Source organism: Anolis sagrei, chromosome 3 (genome assembly GCF_037176765.1).
Source record: "Anolis sagrei isolate rAnoSag1 chromosome 3, rAnoSag1.mat, whole genome shotgun sequence".
Taxonomy (NCBI): Eukaryota; Metazoa; Chordata; class Lepidosauria; order Squamata; family Dactyloidae; genus Anolis; species Anolis sagrei.
Window position 1 is genome coordinate 3,019,699 of NC_090023.1, and position 21,253 is coordinate 3,040,951.

A 21,253-nucleotide genomic window follows, 5' to 3' on the forward strand; every position below is an offset into this window, starting at 1 on the left:
CCTTTATTGATTTAATCTTACCAACTCTTCCTTCCTTTTCCCACCTTCCCCTTCCTTCTCATCAGACGCCCAAGAGGCTCCGCTGAGCTGTTTCAAGGAGGTGAACATGCGAGGAGACCAGTCTGGCAACTGTGGCGGGGATGGAGAGAAGTACAAGAAGTGTGACGAAGAGTAGGTTGGGTCTGGGGGGAACGCGTCTCTGTCCTGGGGGTCAGAAACCCCGACTTTCCTCCAGAGGATTGGGTCCAAACCTGTTTGTAAAAGAGTCAAATGCTGTCCTGGGGTGTGTCCAAAGGAGGGCAACTAAAATGATCAAGGGTCTGGAGAACAAGCCCTATGAGGAGCGGCTTAAGGAGCTGGGCATGTTTAGCCTGAAGAAGAGAAGGCTGAGAGGAGATATGATAGCCATGTATAAATATGTGAGAGGAAGCCACAGGGAGGAGGAGGGAGCAAGCTTGTTTTCTGCTTCCCTGGAGACTAGGACACAAGGGAACAATGGCTTCAAACTACAAGAGAGGAGATTCCATCTGAACATGAGGAAGAACTTCCTGACTGTGAGAGCCGTTCAGCAGTGGAACTCTCTGCCCCAGAGTGTGGTGGAGGCTCCTTCTTTGGAAGCTTTTAAGCAGAGGCTGGATGGCCATCTGTCAGGGTTGATTTGAATGCAATATTCCTGCTTCTTGGCAGAATGGGGTTGGACTGGATGGCCCAGGAGGTCTCTTCCAACTCTCTGATTCTATGATTCTATGGGGTGGCTGCGCCTCAAGTGAGCCTCCCTGCTTGGCCTTGGAAGGATCAAGTCCTGTCCTATCCACCGCATACATCGAACATGAGTGCTGCTTGCTCAAACAAATGCTAGGCAACCTGGAAGTTAAGTTGCTGCCTACCCACCTGGCAATGTGGCTAATGGGATTAATGGCTGGCACGTTTATTTTATAATATTTATTGTGTCATCAGCAACCAGACATTTGTATTACAATTTGAACCAAAACAAACAAACAAACAGACAAAACACAAAGTTTGCAAGCTTGGTAGTTGGTTAAATGTCCTTTGACCCGTAACTGGCCACTTGGAGTGCCTCTGGTGTTGCCGCAAGGAGGTCCTCCATTGTGCATGTGGCAGGGCTCAGGTTGCTTTGCAGCAGGTGGTCAGTGGTTTGCTCCTCTCCGCACTCGCATGTCGTGGATTCCACTTTGTGGCCCCATTTCTTGAGGTTGGCTCTGCATCTCGTGGTGCCAGAGCGCAGTCTTTTCAATGCCTTCCAAGTCGCCCAGTCTTCTGTGTGCCCAGGGGGGAGTCTCTCATTGGGTATCAGCCACGGATTGAGGTTCTGGGTTTGAGCCTGCCACTTTTGGACTCTCGCTTGCTGAGGTGTTCCAGCGAGAGTCTCTGTAGAGCTTAGAAAACTATTTCTTGATTTAAGTTGTTGACGTGATGGCTGATACCCAAACAGGGGATGAGCTGGAGATGTCACTGCTTTGATCCTCTCCCTACTGGCTGTTTCTTCCCGGCAGATGTCAGGTGGTGCAATACTGGCTAAGCAGTGCAATTTCTCCAGTGGTGTAGGGCGCAGGCACCCCGTGATAATGCGGCATGTCTCATTAAGAGCCACATCCACTGTTTTAGCGTGGTGAGATGTGTTCCATTCTGGGCATGAATATTCAGCAGCAACAGAGTAGCATAGCGCAAGGGCAGATGTCTTCACTGTGTCTGGTTGTGATTCCCAGGTTGTGCCAGTCAGCTTTCGTATGATGTTGTTTTAGCGCCCACTTTTTGCTTGATGTTCAGGCAGTGCTTCTTGTAGGTAAGAGCACAGTCCAGAGTGACTCCCAGTATTTGGGTGTGCTGCAATGCTCCAGTGGGGTTCCTTCCCAGGTAATAATCCTCAGAGTTTGGGATGCTTGTCTGTTCTTGAGATGAAAGGCACATGTCTGTGTTTTAGATGGGTTGGGGATCAGCTGGTTTTCCCTGTAATAGGCAGTCAGAGCACCTAGAGCTTTGGAGAGCTTCTGTTCAGCCATCGCAAAGCTCCCTGCTTGAGCGGTGATGGCATGATCATCAGCATAGATGAAACTCCCTGTCCCTTCTGGCAGTGGCTGGTCATTTGTGTAGATGTTGAACATGGATGGAGCAAGCACGCTCCCCTGAGGCAGGCCGTTCTTCTGTTTCCGCCATTTGCTTCTCTGGCCCTGGAACTCAACAAAAAAGCTCCTGTTTTGTAGCAAATGTCTGGCAGAGGAAACAAAAGCAAGCAGGAAAGGAAGGCAAATTATAACTATAAAACTGTGACTTCTAGGTTTAAATCCATGTCTATTTGCATCGTTAAGCTATTAATAATTGGCTGTGGAACTCCCTCCCTAATGAGATCAGATCTGCCCCCTCCCTCCTGACCTTTCGGAAGAAGCTCAAATTCTAACTTGCTGGGAAAGATAATAATAATAATAATAATAATAATAATAATAATAATAATAATAAATATATTGCCCCCGTTGGCCGTCATCAAGGTGAATGAAAGGAGTGCAAATGCTTCTCTCTTTGCTCTTCAAGCATCTGGAATATTGTGTCCAGTTCTGGGCACCACAATTCAAGATATTGACAAGCTGGAATGTGTCCAGAGGAGGGCGACTAAAATGATAAAAGGTCTGGAGAACAAGCCCTATGAGGAGCGGCTTAAGGAGCTGGGCATGTTTAGCCTGAAGAAGAGAAGGCTGAGAGGAGATATGATAGCCATGTATAAATATGTGAGAGGAAGCCACAGGGAGGAGGGAGCAAGCTTGTTTTCTGCTTCCCTGGAGACTAGGATGCAAGGGAACAATGGCTTCAAACTACAAGAGAGGAGATTCCATCTGAACACGAGGAAGAACTTCCTGACTGTGAGAGCCGTTCAGCAGTGGAACTCTCTGTGGTGGTGTGGTGGAGGCTCCTTCTTTGGAAGCTTTTAAGCAGAGGCTGGATGGCCATCTGTCAGGGGTGATTTGAATGCAATATTCCTGCTTCTTGGCAGAATGGGGTTGGACTGGATGGCCCATGAGGTCTCTTCCAACTCTTTGATTCTATGATTCTATGATTCCAGAAGAAGCTCAAATTCTGACTTGCTGGGAAAGAGAATAATAATAATAATAATAATAATAATAATAATAATAATAATAAATATATTGCCCCCGTTGGCCATCAAGGTGAATGAAAGGAGGTGCAAATGCTTCTCTCTTTGCTCTTCTCTACAGAGACGTCCTTTGTGGGCGGCTGCAATGCGTTCACATTAAGAAAATCCCCAAAATGTCAACCGGGCAAAGTGTCATCCAGACGCCAGTGGAGAACACCTTGTGCTGGGGGACGGAATTCCACCTGGGCCAGGACGCTCCCGACCTCGGCGCTGTGAAGGATGGGACCACCTGCGGCACTGGCAAGGTAACCATACCCGCAACAGGTATCAGAAGCACCCATAGAATTGAGAATAGAATACCATCTCTTTATTTGCCGTTGTGCTATTGCACAACAAAATTACATGCCCCCCTCCCACACCCACCCACCACAGAACAACACACCCATCCCTCCACACTCCCACCTCCACCACATAGCCCCCAATGCCACATCAATGCAAAGCCATGGAGTTCAACATAGCCACAGGACTAGGATAAAAGCTATCTCTCAGTCTGCTTGTCCTTGCCTTTGTCACCCTGCATTGTCTGCCAACAAAGATCCGCCTAGTCAAAGGCTGACAACAAAGATCCGCCTAGTCAAAGCCATGGTATTCCCTGTAGTAACCTACGGATGTGAGAGCTGGACCTTAGGGAAGGCCGATCGAAGGAAGATCGATGCTTTTGAGGTGTGGTGTTGGAGGAAAGTGCTGAGAGTGCCTTGGACTGTGAGAAGATCCAACCAGTCCATCCTCCAGGAAATAAAGTCCGACTGCTCACTGGAGGGAAGGAGACTAGAGACAAAGTTGAAGTACTTTGGCCACATCATGAGGAGACAGGAAAGCCTAGAGAAGGGAATGATGCTGGGGAAAGTGGAAGGCAAAAGGAAGAGGGGCCGACCAAGGGCAAGATGGATGGATGGCATCCTTGAAGTGACTGGAATGACCTTGAAGGAGCTGGGGGTGGTGACGGCCGACAGGGAGCTCTGGCGTGGGCTGGTCCATGAGGTCACGAAGAGTCGGAGACGACTGAACGAATGAACAACAACAACATTGTCTGCCAGGTGGCAATAGTAATAATAATAATAATAATAATAATAATAATAATAATAATAATATGCTGGGTGAGATGGATCCTTAAGCATGAGTCCCAAGGGTAAAAACCTTAGAATTGGTGATGAGAGGTAACTTATTCAAGGGCTTTAGAGCCAAGTCCCTTTCTCACATTCATCTGATAGAAAGTTTGATGGTAGAATGAAAAAGGAAACACTGCCCTGCTCTTCTAGGAAGAGGTGGAGCCAAGCAATTAGACTGAGGAAGCAATATAACTGGTGCAAACAACACTGATTGACAGCTATAAATAACCAATCAATCCAACTATACATTTACAAAATAAGTAAGTATGGGCATGTTATACTGTTTAAACCCTTGCAAATTAAAGTTCTATATATAGGTGGTGCCACTCGTGCCGTCACATTGTTGATGTTGAGAACCATGCCAGGCACTTGGGATATCTGGAGCTTTTGGGGTAGGGATTTGCATCTACACTTGTTTTGTTCCAATGCAGGATTTGGGCAAGCTACAGCAGACACAGGCAACCTTCAGCCTTCCAGGTGTTTTGGACTCCAACTCCCACCATTCCTAAGTGGCTGAGGGGGAAATGGAAGGGGCCTGAGGCTGTTAGGAATGGTGGGAGTTGGAGTCCAAAACACCTGGAGGGAAGGCCAAAGTTTGCCTGTGCTTGGTGTAGATGCACCCTATGTCAGTCCTGCAGGAAACTACTACACAATATCCCAGAGTACTTGTAAGATATCAGTACAAACACAAAACAATCTATGCGTAATGTCAAAGTGTATTATCAAGAAAACATATAATATTCTATTTACCAAAATCCCCAGTATAAAGCTCAATTCAGTGGTACACAGAAATCAAAAGGAGCAACCGCTCTCAAACGTAACAGTTCTGGGTTTGGATAGGGATTCCACTGTGTATAGGCTTCAGGGATACATTCAATGCAAAAAGTCATATAAACAAAGTAAGTATAGAGTCATGAGGCTATATGTAAGCTGAAGACAATAATGGAGATGAAGCGTCACTCTCAAAACAATCTTCATGGAAAAGATCCAACTCAAGTCCAGTGAAAAATGGAGCACTGCTTCTCAAAATAAGTCTTCAAAGAAAAGTCCCAATGGTATTCAACAGGGGTGCCCGGGTATTTTTGTACCCTGTTTCGGGGAAAGCAATCCCCTTCCTCAGGAGTTGATAAATTCAGCAACTCTAGACTCTTATATCATGCCAAGTAGCTAATACAAAAAGTGACTCTGCGAGAAGTAAATTCACACTGCGTAAAGAAGTAAATTCACACATCCCTGAAGCCTATACACAGTGGAATCCCTATCCAGACCCAGAACTGTTACGTTTGAGAGCGGTTGCTCCTTTTGATTTCTGTGTACCACTGAATTGAGCTTTATACTGGGGATTTTGGTAAATAGAATATTATATGTTTTCTTGATAATACACTTTGACATTACGCATAGATTGTTTTGTGTTTGTACTGAGTCCTGCAGGAAAGGCAAGCATAGGGAAAAGCCGTCCTGCTTGAAGGAGACCATGCCCGCTTGCATTCAGCCTCGGGATATCATTTCTCAGATGCGCAGGATTTAAGCTTCCTCACTGCCAGTGTACTATACAAAGTTAACGCCTTGTGCCTCTTGCTCTAGATATGTATCAACCGATCCTGCGTTGATCTGGACTTTATGAAGCATAACTGCAACTTCTCTAAATGCAACCACCGCGGGGTAAGTATGAAGTCAGGGAAGGTGCATCCCTTGAGACCCAGTTGGGTTAGCATAAGGCTGCTTCAGCTTCTTCCACTCGTGACCAATTTCCACTTGATAAATATTTATACATATAGGTATATAAAGTAGATATAAAAACCAAACGTGTACTGATAACAAATCAGCATTTGCAAGGCTTGCTAGACAAGCCGGTTTTTCTTTTTCGCAGGATCTGCTACAAACACTGAACAGATTTGGGTAAATGGGTGGCGTTCAGACATCTTTTCCCTGTTGCCAGATTTTTCATGACTCCAACATTGAGCTAAAGCAGTGTTTCTCAGACTGGGGGTTGGGACCCCTGGGGGGTGTCAGAGGGATTGCCAAAGACCATCAGAAAACACAATATTTTCTGTTTGTCATGCTGCTTCTGTGTGGGAAGTTTGGCCCAATTCTATCGCTGGTGGAGTTCAGAATGCTCTTTGCTTGTAGTTGAACTATAAATCCCAGCAACTACAACTCCCAAATGTCAACCTCTATTTTCCCCAAACTCCACCAGGGTTCAGACTTGGGCATATTGAGTATTCATGCCAAGTTTGGTCCAGATCCACCATTGTTTGAGTCCACAGTGCTCTACCTGGATGTAGGTGAACTACAACTCCAAAACTCAAGGTCGATGCCCACCAAACCCTTCCAGTATTTTCTCTTGGTCGTGGGAGTTTTGTGTGTCAAGTTTGGTTCGATTCCATCATTGGTGGAGTTCAGAATGCTCTTTGCTTGTAGGTGAACTATAAATTCCAGCAACTACAACTCCCAAATGTCAACCTCTATTTTCCCCAAACTCCACCAAGGTTCACATTTGGGCATATTGAGTATTCATGTCAACTTTGGTCCAGATCCATCATTGTTTGAGTCCACAGTGCTCTCTGGATGTAGGTGAACTACAACTCCCTAACTCAAGGTCAATGCCCACCAAACCCTTCCAGTATTTTCTATTGGTCGTGGGAGTTTTGTGTGTCAAGTTTGGTTCAATTCCATCATTGGTGGAGTTCAGAATGCTCTTTGCTTGTTGGTGAACTATAAATCCCAGCAACTACAACTCCCAAATCTCAAGTCTATTTTCCCCAAACTCCACTATAGGCTTTTCCCATCCTCGGCATCTTGGAGGCTTGTGCTCAGTTCTGGCCACCGGGTGTGCTGTTGCTCCACTTTCCCTGCCGAAGAGCTTTGTTTGTAAACTTCCTCCTTGATTGAATTGCTGGCCTTTCTCTGGCATTTCCTTGTGGGTGTCTTTAATACCTCCTCACTTAAGCAGTACCTGTTTATCTACTCACAAATACTAGGTAGGCAGAAGCTGGGCTAAAGGCCAGGAGCTCACCCCGACCCAGGCTTTGAACTGTCAACCTTTCAATTGATAAGATTTACTGCAGTTGGTGGTTTAACCTGCTGTGCTAAAGCCCAGCCCAGATAATCAGCCTTATCTGCTTTGAATTGAATTGGATGAGTCTACACTGCCATTTAATTTAGTTCAAAACAGATAATCTGGATTTTATACAGCAGTGTAGAAGATAGCCATTGAAATTAGACACAAAAATGTTGTTTCTGTGAGCTATGTGGAAGGATAAATCAACAGTCCCCGAGTTACAAACATCGAGTTTACAAACATCTCCCAGTTAAGAATGGGGCTGAGACAACCGGAAGTGAGAGAAAACTTCCACTCGGAACAAATGGAAATCCACTCTTGAAAGAGGTATTATTAGGGAGGAAAGGGCTCTCCTGTCGCAACTCAGGGTAGTTTTCACCTTGCACAAGATACCATCACACACCAAGGCTGTAGTTTTGTAGTTTATTGAGAAAAAGCAAAACCAAAACAGAGAAATAAAGATGCAGAAGTTCAATAGGCAAAACAGAGTCTTGAATGCAAAGGCAAGGTTTCCAAGATCCACAGGCAAATAACATGAAGCATAATCCTTTAGCAATGGCCAAACAAGAGCCCATGGCAAACAGGTAAAATCAGGATTAGAATCCAGGATTAGAGTCTCCAAAAAGCCAGAAACGTTCCGCAAAAGCCGAGGCTATTCCACAGAAGTTAACGGGTTAGAAGTAACATTGGACTGACAAGAAATGCCTCTCAGCTACATCATTAAATAAGCCTCCCAGACATGAAAGCATTGCATTGACCTTTGGCTTCCCTCTTGCTAGCAAGGCGTGTGCTTTGCCGAACCCTTAATTGCAAACGGTCCTGTCTGCTCATTAATTCATTATTATCTTCAAACTCCTTATCTCGGCCCAGCTGGGCCGGATCACTATGGGAACTGAATGGAGTCTCCAGCTGCACTTATAGGATTTCACTGTCTCTATCTAAAGGCACAATCCTTTCCCTGGGGAACAGGCTTGCTGTTTCTTCTTCAGAAGGCACACTATCAGCCCCGTCTGGGGCATGTACGGGAATCTGCAAGCCATCAGTCTCCTCGTCATCCTGCCTAAAATCATGCTCAGGCTCAGAAGACCCAGGCCCAGAAGGGCCAAACAGTTCAGTTTCAGATTCAAAAATTCAAAAATTGTTTACTGCTTCCCTGGAGACTAGGACGCAATGGAACAATGGCTTCAAACTACAAGAGAGGAGAATCCATCTGAACATGAGGAAGAACTTCCTGACTGTGAGAGCCATTCAGCAGTGGAACTCTCTGCCTTGGAGTGTGGTGGAGGCTCCTTCTTTGGAAGCTTTTAAACAGAGGTTGGATGGCCATCTGTCAGGGGTGATTTGAATGCAATATTCCTGCTTCTTGGCAGAATGGCCCATGAGGACTCTTCCAACTCTTTGACTCTATGACTCTATGTACGGGAATCTGCAACCCATCAGTCTCCTCGTCATCCTGCCTAAAATCATGCTCAGGCTCAGAAGACCCAGGCCCAGAAGGGTCAAACAGTTCAGTTTCAGACTCCGACTCCTACTGAGCCACAACATCTCCACTGAAGCTTTATTTCCTTATTCTCATAAGGAAATTGAGAAGAGGGGGAGATGGGCAGGAAAGATGTATAAAAGGAAGTGGTGGTAGGAAAACAGCAGTAGCGTCTTTCTTTGCTGGAGAGATAAAAGCAATACAGCCATTTCAAAGCAAGCCGGCTTGTGAGTAGTTATTTTCCATTGCTATTCGGATCCTACAGACTGACACTTTGTTTCCACAACAAGCCAAATATCCGCAAATTCCTTATCACAGGGACAGAAAGGGAAGCACTGGCAGCAAACGAAAGAAACCCCACAGGAGTTTTAACTCGTTTCCATGTGATCCAAAGATAATATATGAGAGGTGGATATGGGCATACTTTGGACCTCAGGGTGTTTTGGACTTCAACTCCCACCATTCCTAACAGCCACCTGGAGGGGCAATGTTTGCCTATGTCTGATATAAGGGATGCCGAGATCAAGTGGAAATTGGTGCTGTTAGTGAATTCAAAATTATCTTGACAGATTAGACAGATGGGCCATAACTAACAAAATGAAGTTCAACAGGGACAAATGCAAGATACTCCACTTTGGCAGGAAAAACGAAATGCAAAGATACAGAATGGGGGACGATGCCTGGCTCGAGAGCAGTACGTGTGAAAATGATCTTGGAGTCCTCGTGGACAGGAAGTTAAACATGAGCCAACAATGTGATGTGGCGGCAAAAAAAGCCAATGAGATTTTGGCCTGCATCAAGAGGAGCCTAGTGTCTAGGTCCAGGGAAGTAATGCTCCCCATGCTCTATTCTGCTTTGGTTAGACCACACCTGGAATCACACTAGATCCAATTCTGGGCACCACAATTCAAGAGAGATATTGACAAGCTGGAATGTGTCCAGAGGAGGGTGACTCAAATGATCAAGGGTCTGGAGAACAAGCCCTATGAGGAGCGGTTTAAGGAGCTGGGCATGTTTAGCCTGAAGAAGAGAAGGTTGAGAGGAGATATGATCGCCATGAGAAGAGGGGGAGATGGGCGGGAAAGATGTATAAAAGGAAGTGGTGGTAGGAAAACAGCAGTAGCGTCTTTCTTTGCTGGAGAGATAAAAGCAATACAGCCATTTCAAAGCAAGCCGGCTTGTGAGTGGTTATTTTACATTGCTATTCGGACCCTACAGACTGACACTTTGTTTCCACAACAAGCCAAATATCCGCAAATTCCTTATCACAGGGACAGAAAGGGAAGCACTGGCAGCAAAGGAAAGAAACCCCACAGGAGTGTTAACTCTTTTCTATGTGACCCAAAGTTAATATATGCATGGGCAAACTTTGGCCATCCGGGTATTTTGGACTTCAACTCCCACCATTTCTAACAGCCACCTGGAAGGCCAAAGTTTGCCTATGTCTGATTCGCAGGTGGAAATTGATGCTGTTTGTAAATTTAAGTGTAAGTGAATTGCCTAATTTATTGCATGCCAACAAATGCAATGCAAAATTTGTGGTTCCTTTTGCAGGTGTGCAACAACAACGGGAACTGCCATTGCTCTTACGGGTGGGCCCCTCCCTTCTGCCTGGGCAAAGGATACGGAGGAAGCATCGAGAGCGGACCCCCTTCCTATGAACGTGAGCATCCCCTTTGGCATTGTTTCTGATGGGCTTCCCCTCTATTCTGCTTTAGTTAGACCACATCTGGAATATTGTGTCCAATTCTGGGCACCACAATTCAAGAGAGATATTGACAAGCTGGAATGTGTCCAGAGGAGGGTGACTAAAATGATCAAGGGTCTGGAGAACAAGCCCTATGAGGAGCGGCTTGGGGAACTGGGCATGTTTAGCCTGAAGAAGAGAAGGCTGAGAGGAGATATGATAGCCATGTATAAATATGTGAGAGGAAGCCACAGGGAGGAGGGAGCAAGCTTGTTTTCTGCTTCCTTGGAGACTAGGACGCAATGGAACAATGGCTTCAAACTACAAGAGAGGAGATTCCATCTGAACATTAGGAAGAACTTCCTGACTGTGAGAGCCGTTCAGCAGTGGAACTCTCTGCCCCGGAGTGTGGTGGAGGCTCCTTCTTTGGAAGCTTTTAAGCAGAGGCTGGATGGCCATCTGTCAGGGGTGATTTGAATGCAATATTCCTGCTTCTTGGCAGGGGGTTGGACTGGATGGCCCATGAGGTCTCTTCCAACTCTTTGATTCTATGATTCTATGATTCCCCATTGGGCTCTGGGCATTTGGGCTCTACACATTTCTCAGATTTCAAGAATTTGTTGTTTCCATGCCAGCAAACCATGGCATTCGCAACAGCAGCGTTCCACAACATACAAATTTGTACAAATTGCATTTCATGTATTCATGCTGCTCTTCCAACTAAAACCTGAACCAGGAAATGTCTACTTCATTCAAAGAGTGAATGAGTCCACATAGGTCAGACTCTTATGAAAGTAGGAATCTGGGCCAGACTGGCTTCTTATAGGATGGAAGTCTATCTATCTATCTATCTATCTATCTATCTATCTATCTATTATTCAAATTTATATGCCGCCACTCCCCTGGGGCTCAGAGCGGCTTACAAGAACAGGCTAGAATCTAACACAATTTAAAACAATTTAAAACAGCAATATCAAACATTAACAGCCTGTCGAAACAGATATGTCTTCCATGCCCTGCGGAAATCTAGTAAGTCCCGCAAGGCACAGACTTCAGGTGGCAGAGTATTCCAGAGTGATGGTGCCACTGCTGTGAAGGCTCTGCGTCTGGTTGCTGTTAGATGCAAGGTCTTGACACTGGGAATTTCCAATAGATCTTGGTCCTCAGAACGGAGGGATCTCTGGGGTTGGGAGGGGGTGAGGCGGTCCCTCAGGTACATCGGCCCCAGACCATGCAAGGCCTTCAAGGTGAGGACCATCCCTTTGAAAGTGATCCGGGGCTCAATGGGTAACCAACGCAGCTGCAGTCAGATTGGGGTTATATGGCATCTCATCGGAATTCCCACAAGAAGCCGAGCAGCTGCATTTTGTACCAGCTTGAGCTTCCGGATCACCTACAGAGGAAGGCCAATGTAGAGGGCGTTACCGTAGCCTGGATCACCATAGCCAGGTGGCCCTGGACAGGGAAGGGTCAGCCTGCCGCAGGTGGAAGAAGGCGGTTCTGCTCACGGCGGAGAGAGACCTGGGCCTCCATCCTCAGCAGAGGGTCCAAAAGGACTCCCAGACTCTTGACCAATGATGTCGGGCGTAGTGCCTGGCCATCCAGGGTAGGCAGCTGGATGTCCCCACTGCCCGGTCGACCCAGCCATAGGATCTCCGTCTTTGCTGGATTCACCCTCAACCTGCTGGCACGCAGCCATCCAGTCACGGCCTCAATGAGGCATTGATGGAAATTATTGGGTACAGAGTCTGGCCAGCCTTCCATCTTCAGCACCAGCTGAGTGTCATCAGCATACTGGTCACACTCCAGCCCAAAACCTCGAACCAGCTGAGCAAGTGGTCGCATAGAGATGTTAAACAAGAGAGGGGAGAGAATGGCCCCCTGAGGAGGAACCCCACAAGAGAGAGGGGACCTAAGTTCAAGACTGACTCCTGCAGATACAGGAATTGTCATGAAGCTAAAAGGAATGTATAGTCCCAACAGGCCACAGTCCTGCAGAGTATCTTCTATCATCAATGCAATTTGCTGGCCAACATGCTTCTTATCATCCAATTAACTCACTTCAGACAGTTGTTTCTGCTTCGACAAGCGGCTCTGCTCTACATTTACATTTCGTTCATTGCAGTAACACTTCCTCATTAGCACGGTCATGATGCAAGAGAGAATTTATTTATGTATTTATTTATTTATTTCCAACATTTCTCCCCCGCCCTCCTCAACCCCTGAGGGGGGACTCAGGGCGGCATACAATGACAACAATGCAATGTCACAATGTATAGAGAAATATAACAAATATAACAGCAATTTAAAACAATAGATAAAACATTAAGTTAAAGCTATTTAAAACATTATTATCAAACCATATCACCATTTCCAGTCCAGGTCAACATTCAAAGTGCTGTCATGCCTGCTGTCCAAAAGTCTGGTCCCAAAACCATGATTTAAGTTTATTCCTAAAAGAAAAGAAGGATGAAGCCAACCTAATCTTGCTGGGGAGCGAGTTCCACAGGTGGTGGTGGTGGTGGTGGTGGGGGCACCATCGAGAAGGCCCTGTGTCTCATCCCCGCCAAACGTGTATGCGAAGCTTGCAGGACCGAGAGCAGGGCCTCCCTTAAACTACGAGGCGGAACATAGATGGAGATACTGTTGCACTCCAGGTCCAGAAAAAACCCTCTGACTTAAAGCACACCATACAAAGAGTTAATCCAGACAGGAGTCAAGCAGGATGCAAGACAATCCAAAAGGCTAAAAAACTCCACAGAAATAAGATCCCTTGAACAAGACTTCCATGGCACAAGAACTTGGTTTCCAAACGATGCCTGATCTGACAAGATTTTCTACAGGCAAACCTTACATCCCAAAAAACTGGTTTAGTTTCTCCCCAGTCTTTGACTTTAATTGATGAATTCTTTCGGATCTACGTAAACATTGGGCCTCGTGTCGATTCTGGTTAATCTCCATCCGCTGACTGTGCTTATCTGACTCCTCATTAACTTTAGCAGGTGCCAGACTATTTTCCAAACTAGAATCTGGAGAGCTCACAGACAGAGGGAGTAAACCTTTCTCCCAAGGCCTGACAGAAACATTCTCATGAGAATCTGCCCTTTGCACCGAAGCCTCTCTGTCAGTGTCTGCATGAAACTCATTAATTGATGAATTCTTTCGGATCTACATTGGGCCTGCAGGAGGGGCCTTCTTGGTGGTGGCCCCCCACCCGTGGAACTCACTCCCCAGGGAAATTAGATCACAGCCGAGGGGCCACCACTGAGAAAGCCCTGTCTCTCGTTCCCGCCAGGCGTGCTTGTGAAGCCGGTGGGATCAAGAGCAGGGCCTCCCCAGATGATCTTAATGTCCTAACTGGTTCATAGGAGGAGATGCGTTCGGACAGGGGACTGATTTCCCTCCTCATGACCCACATCAGACACAGAAACATCAGGAGACTGAAATACATTCACAGGTTCAAGTACAGGCTCAGGTTCAATCACAGGCTGAGTCCCAACAGATACATTCAGACAAGTAAGTTGGGCCGGAACTGTATAGGGCCCAGCGTACCTGTCCGAACGTATCTCCTTCTACGTCCCGCCTAGGAATTTAAGATCTTCTGGAGGGGCCCTGCTCTCCACTCCGCCCTTGTCACAAACGAGACTGGCGGGGACGAGGGACAGGGCCTTCTTGGTGGTGGCCCCCCACCCGTGGAACTCACTCCCCAGGGAAATTAGATCATCACCATCCCTCCTCTCTTTTAGAAGGAAAGTAAAAACATGGATATGGGACCAGGCCTTTGGGTAATCTGGCAGATTGACAAGGAAAATGATGACAATGAGCTTTGGAAACGGACTACGTTAAGCTGAATGGCTCACCAATTACGGAACTGGGCGAAACGATGGCCACCAAGCTGGCTTTTTCTATGAGATTTAATTGTAATAATTTAATGTTTTAACTATTTATAATTACTGTGATATGTATTGTGTTGTGTTGTGTTTAAATGTAGGCATCGAATATGTGCCTGCTGGAAGCTGCCCTGAGTCCCCCCCCCCCCCCGGGGGGTTGAGAAGGGCGGAGTAGAAATGCTCGAAATAAATAAATAAATAAATAAATTATAGCCCAAGACCTGAACTTTGAATTGTGCTCGGAAATGGACCGGCAGCCGGTGGAGCTGACACAACAGGGGGATGGTGTGCTCCCTATATGTCACTCCAGTGAGTAGTCTGGCTGCCACCTGTTGGACTAGTCGGAGTTTCCAAACAGTCTTCAAAGGCAACCCCATGTAGAGTGCGTTACAGTAGTCTATACGGGATATAGCGAGAGCGTGGACCACAGTGGCCAAGTCAGACTTCCTGTTGCACTCCGGGTCAGGAAAAAGCCCTCTGACTTTAAAACACAGCACACGAATAAATATGTGAGAGGAAGCCACAGGGAGGAGGAGGGAGCAAGCTTGTTTTCTGCTTCCTTGGAGACTAGGATGCAATGGAACAATGGCTTCAAACTACAAGAGAGGAGATTCCATCTGAACATGAGGAAGAACTGCCTGACTGTGAGAGCCGTTCAGCAGTGGAACTCTCTGCCCCGGAGTGTGGTGGAGGCTCCTTCTTTGGAAGCTTTTAAACAGAGGCTGGATGGCCATCTGTCAGGGGTGATTTGAGTGCAATTTTCCTGCTTCTTGGCAGAATGGGGTTGGACTGGATGGCCCAGGAGGTCTCTTCCAACTCTTGGATTCTATGATTCTATGATTCTATGAAGAGTGAAGAAACAAATCTTCTTTTATTGAAGCTTAGTAAATAGCCAGAAGAAATAAATGGTTGTAAGAAAATAAGACATTTCCAAAAAGTAATAAGTCCATAAAAGGTAATAACACAAAGAAATATCCACACCAGATATAAAAGCAATCCAAGACAGCATTTGTCCAAACAGGAATCAAACAGGATGCAAAGACAACCCAAAAGACTAAAAAAACTCCACAGGAACAAGATCCCTTGAACAGGATTTCCATGGCACATGAACTTGATTTCCAAACGATGCCTGATCTAACAGGTTTCCCCTTGAGGCAAACCTTATATCCCAAAACTCAGAAATTGGTTTCGCTTTCCCCCACATTTCCCCCTTATCAGACGAAGCCTTTCAGAGCGACGTAAAGTTGCGACCTTTTGTAAAGGCACTCAAGACTTGACTGTTTGGTTGTGCATTTAAGTAATCAGATCTAATTTGCCAAATAGTCACTGTTGAATGTTTTTATGTTGAATGTTTTTATATTGTGTAAATGCTATTTTAAATTGTAAGTCGCTCGGAGCACCTTGGTGGAGAGCCACTAATTAAGAAATAAAGTGAAGTGAAGTGAAGTAAACAGTGAGTTTGTTGTCGATCCTGGATGATCTCCAGCCGCCTATTCTTCAACTCCCTATCCGTCTGCTCATTAAAATTCCCAGGTGTCAGAATATTTTCCAAACCCAAATCATAGAATCATAGAATCATAGAATCAAAGAGTTGGAAGAGACCTCCTGGGCCATCCAGTCCAACCCCATTCTGCCAAGAAGCAGGAATATTGCATTCAAATCACCCCTGACAAATGGCCATCCAGCCTCTGCTTAAAAGCTTCCAAAGAAGGAGCCTCCACCACACTCCCTACGGGGCAGAGAGTTCCACTGCTGAACGGTTCTCACAGTCAGGAAGTTCTTCCTAATGTTCAGATGGAATCTCCTCTCTTGTAGTTTGAAGCCATTGTTCCGCGTCCTAGTCTCCAGGGAAGCAGAAAACAAGCTTGCTCCCTCCTCCCTGTGGCTTCCTCTCACATATTGATACATGGCTATCATATCTCCTCTCAGCCTTCTCTTCTTCAGGCTAAACATGCCCAGTTCCCTAAGCCGCTCCTCATAGGGCTTGTTCTCCAGACCCTTGATCATTTGAGTTGCCCTCCTCTGGACACATTCCAGCTTGTCAATATCTCTCTTGAATTGTGGTGCCCAGAATTGGACACAATATTCCAGATGTGGTCTAACCAAAGCAGAATAGAGGGGTAGCATTACTTCCTTAGATCCAGACACTATGCTCCTATTGATGCAGACCAAAATCCCATTGGCTTTTTTTGCCACCACATCACATTGTTGGCTCATGTTTAACTTGTTGTCCACGAGGACTCCAAGATCTTTTTCACACGTACTACTCTTGCGAGCTCACAGAGAGAGGGAGTGAACCATCATTGCTAGGCCCAGCAGGGATATTCTCATGAGAAACTTCCCTTTGCATTGGGGCCTCTCTGTCATTGTCTGCCTGAAAGTCATTGACCAAACCATCTCCATCTTGTACCTCAGCCTCAGCATCACCATTTCCCTCATCATTTCCCACATCAGGATCCTGAAACACAAACACAGGCTGATTCCTAACACTTCCCAAGGTACGGGTGCAGCTGGCGCACAAGTCTTAACTGTGCAAATGCTCCCCTGGTCACCGCTGAAACCTGAGGTTCCAGGCTCAGAGATGAATCCAGGATCACTCCCAAGCTGCGAACCTGCATCTTCAGGGGGAGTGTGACCCCATCCAACACAGGCTGTAACCCTATGCCCTGTTCGGCCTTGCGACTGACCAGGAGGACCTCTGTCTTGTCTGGATTCAATTTCAGTTTGCTAGCCCTCATCCAGTCCAACAGAGCAGCCAAGCACTGGTTCAAGGTCTGGACAGCCTCCTTAGTAGCAGGTGTGAAGGAGTGACAGATTTGGATGTCATCTGCGTACATATAACATCATACTGACTGTTTTAAGTGGAGGGATGGCTGTCCTTGGTGCTTTCAGCTCCCAGGTGCAAAATCACCTCTTCTTTCCCCTTCTAGAGCCTCTAAGTCGCGTGATTGGGTTCGTCGTCCTGGGAATCTTGGCATTTTTTGTGATAGGTCTCGTTGCCACCTATAAGAGAGACCCCTTGAAAGCTTGGTAAGTCCATGCCATTGGTGTTCTTGTAGAGCAAGCATAGGCCAAGTTCAACCCTCCCTCCAGGTGTTTTGGACTTCATCCCGCGAATTCGAGCTGCCAACCTTCAGGTCAGCAGTTCAGCAGCTCAAGGGTTGAACCCATTGCACCACCGCAGCCCCAGGATGCCCTTCCATTGAGCCGTGGCCCCTAAAGTGGTGTCAAACTGCCTTCATCCTGGAGTGCAGATACACCCATTGCTCTTCCATCCCTGGATAAGGAAAGGCAGTGGTTTGGATCTGGCATGAAAGGTTAAACCCGCTCAGAAGGTTCGCTAACATCTTGGTACTTTGCATCCACAGGTTTGCAAAAGTCATCCGGAATGATGTATTTGAGGAGCCATACGATACAGTAAGTCGCACTAAAGCCCTTTCCCCATTAAACATCCTACTCCTATATTTTTTATTTTGAAACAAAATGGTTCCAAAATGGACTGAATGGCCATCTGTCGGGAAGGCTTTGGTTGTGTCTATAGACCTGGCAGAAGGGGGTTGGATTGGATGTCCATCTGTCAGAAGGGGGTTGGACTGGATGTCCATCTGTCAGAAAGGCTTTGGTTGTGTCTTTAGTCCTGGGAGAAGGGGGTTGGACTGAATGGCCATCTGTCGGGAAGGCTTTGGTTGTGTCTTTAGTCCTGGCAGAAGGGGGTTGGACTGATTGGCCATCTGTCGGGAAGGCTTTGGTTGTGTCTTTAGTCGTGGCAGAAGGGGGTTGGATTGGATGTCCATCTGTCAGAAGGGAGTTGGACTGGGTTTCCATCTGTCAGAAAGGCTTTGGTTGTGTCTTTAGTCCTGGAAGAAGGGGGTCGGATTGGATGTCCATCTGTCAGAAGGGAGTTGGACTGAATGACCATCTGTCAGAAAGGCTTTGGTTGTGTCTTGTCCTGGCTGAAGGGGGTTGGACTGAATGGCCATTTGTTGGGAAGGCTTTGGTTGTGTCTTTAGTCCTGGCTGAAGGGGGTTGGATTAGATGTCCATCTGTCAGAAGGGGGTTGGACTGAATGGCTATCTGTCAGAAAGGCTTTGGTTGTGTCTTTAGTCCTGGGAGAAGGGGGTTGGACTGAATGGCTATCTGTCGGGAAGGCTTTGGTTGTGTCTTTAGTCCTGGCTGAAGGGGGTTGGACCGAATGGCCATTTGTTGGGAAGGCTTTGGTTGTGTCTTTAGTCCTGGCAGAAGGGGGTTGGATTGGATGTCCATCTGTCAGAAGGGAGTTGGACTGGGTTTCCATCTGTCAGAAAGGCTTTGGTTGTGTCTTTAGTCCTGGCAGAAAGGGGTTGGACTGAATAGCCCTCTGTCAGGAAGGCTTTGGTTGCGTATTTAGTCCTGGCATAAGGGGTTTGGACTGAATCTGTCAGAAGGCTTTGGTTGTGTCTTTAGTCCTGGCAGAAGGGGGTTGGATTGGATGTCCATCTGTCAGAAAGGCTTTGGTTGTGTCTTGTCCTGGATGAAGGGGGTTGGACTGAATGGCCATTTGTTGGGAAGGCTTTGGTTGTGTCTTTAGTCCTGGCAAAAGGGGGTTGGATTAGATGTCCATCTGTCAGAAGGGAGTTGGACTGGATGGCCATCTGTCAGGAAGGCTTTGGTTGTGTCTTTAGTCCTGGAAGAAGGGGGTTGGACTGAATGGCCATCTGTCAGAAAAGCTTTGGTTGTGTCTATATACCTGGCAGAAGGGGGTTGGACTCAATGGACATCTGTCAGGAAGGCTTTGGTTGTGTCTTTAGTCCTGGAAGAAGGGGGTTGGACTGAATGGCCATCTGTCAGGAAGGCTTTGGTTGTGTCTTTAGTCCTGGAAGAAGGGGGTTGGACTGAATGGCCATCTGTCAGAAAAGCTTTGGTTGTGTCTATATACCTGGCAGAAGGGGGTTGGACTCAATGGACATCTGTCAGGAAGGCTTTGGTTGTGTCTTTAGTCTTGGCAGAAGGGGGCTGGACTGAATGACCATCTGTCAGGAAGGCTTTGGTTGTGTCTTTAGTCCTGGAAGAAGGGGGTTGGACTGAATGGCCATCTGTCAGAAAAGCTTTGGTTGTGTCTATATACCTGGCAGAAGGGGGTTGGACTCAATGGACATCTGTCAGGAAGGCTTTCATTGTGTCTTTTGTCCTGGCAGAAGGGGGTTGGATTGGATGTCCATCTGTCAGAAGGGAGTTGGACTGGATGTCCATCTGTCAGAAAGGCTTTGGCTGTGTCTTTAGTCCTGGCAGAAGGGGGCTGGACTGAATGGCTGTCTGTCAGGAAGGCTTTGGTTGCGTCTTTAGTCTTGGCAGAAGGAGGTTGGACTGAATGGCCATCTGTTGGGAAAGCTTTGGTTATGTCTATAGACCTGGGAGAAGGTGGTTGTCCATCTTTCAGAAGGGGCTTGGACTGGATGTCCATCTGTCAGAAAGGCTTTGCTTGAGTCTTTCTGTCTTACAGAAAGGAGAAGGATTGGATGGCCATCTCTCTCTGTCTCTCTGCTTTTCTCTCCAAGCCTGAGCCAAAATGTAACCGTATCCAAAAGTCCCAGGCCTAGCCTTCTCCCCAGGCATTGACCAACCAATCATCTTCACGCATCTTATTTTACAGTTGACACACACACTCACTCACTGATTTCTTGCATGCTCCGACATTCATGTCTTCTCTTCCAGGAGTCCATGGGCTCCTCGTCCCTGAAACCCCAGGAAGGAAAACTCGACTTGACTACTCCTACGTAAAGCATCCCTTGATGGAGCAGGAACCTCAACAGCTCCCAAAAAAAGGCTCCCTGGACCTACCTACCAAAGAAGAAGGCCTTTCCAACGGTTTCCTGGTGTCTCCTTGCTTTGTCTCCCCTTAACTTCCAATAAAAGAGTCTTCCTCCTTTAGCCACATGTTGTTTACCCTCTTCAGAGAGATCAGTGGGTTCAACTTCTGCGGATTTGACTATGCTCCGAAACACCATTTTAGCTCCTGGGTGATCAATGGCATTCCCTAATTGGCTCTATCATAAAAACATGGGAAAATTTTTATTAAACTGCAAAAACTTTGTCTTTGTGGGAAGGACACCATCCTACAGAGTATTATATTATATTATTATTACATTACATTATATTATATTATAATTACATTATATATTTATATGATCGAGAGCAGTACGTGTGAAAAAGATCTTGGAGTCCTCGTGGACAACAAGTTAAACATGAGCCAACAATGTGATGTGGCGGCAAAGAAAGCCAATGGGATTTTGGCCTGCATCAAGAGGAGCATAGTGTCTAGATCTAGGGAAGTCATGCTCCCCATGCTCTATTCTGCTTTGGTTAGACCACACCTGGAATATTGTGTCCAATTCTGGGCACCACAATTCAAGAGAGATATTGACAAGCTGGAATGTGTCCAGAGGAGAGCGCCTAAAATGATAAAAGGTCTGGAGAACAAGCCCTATGAGGAGCGGCTTAAGGAGCTGGGCATTTTTAGCCTGAAGAAGAGAAGGCTGAGAGGAGATATGATAGCCATGTATAAATATGTGAGAGGAAGCCACAGGGAGGAGGAGGGAGCAAGCTTGTTTTCTGCTTCCCTGGAGACTAGGACGCGGAACAATGGCTTCAAACTACAAGAGAGGAGATTCCACCTGAAAATGAGGAAGAACTTCCTGACTGTGAGAGCTGTTCAGCAGTGGAACTCTCTGCCCCGGAGTGTGGTGGAGGCTCCTTCTTTGGAAGCTTTTAAGCAGAGGCTGGATGGCCATCTGTCGGGGGTGATTTGAATGCAATATTCCTGCTTCTTGGCAGAATGGGGTTGGACTGGATGGCCCAGGAGGTCTCTTCCAACTCTTTGATTCTAT

The 21,253-nt window shown here is 46.6% G+C and overlaps 1 protein-coding gene across 1 annotated transcript; it reads left to right on the forward strand.

The window, feature by feature from the left end:
* The first annotated feature begins 69 nt into the window (after positions 1-69).
* On the forward strand, positions 70-20,166 carry LOC137096693 (disintegrin and metalloproteinase domain-containing protein 9-like). The gene is made up of 7 exons (XM_067466411.1): positions 70-171; positions 3,225-3,408; positions 5,857-5,934; positions 10,368-10,476; positions 17,321-17,420; positions 17,759-17,807; positions 20,082-20,166. The coding sequence occupies exons 1-7, from the start codon at positions 107-109 to the stop codon at positions 20,145-20,147; spliced, it is 651 nt and encodes a 216-aa protein (XP_067322512.1). The 5' UTR covers positions 70-106; the 3' UTR covers positions 20,148-20,166.
* The last annotated feature ends 1,087 nt before the right edge of the window (positions 20,167-21,253 follow it).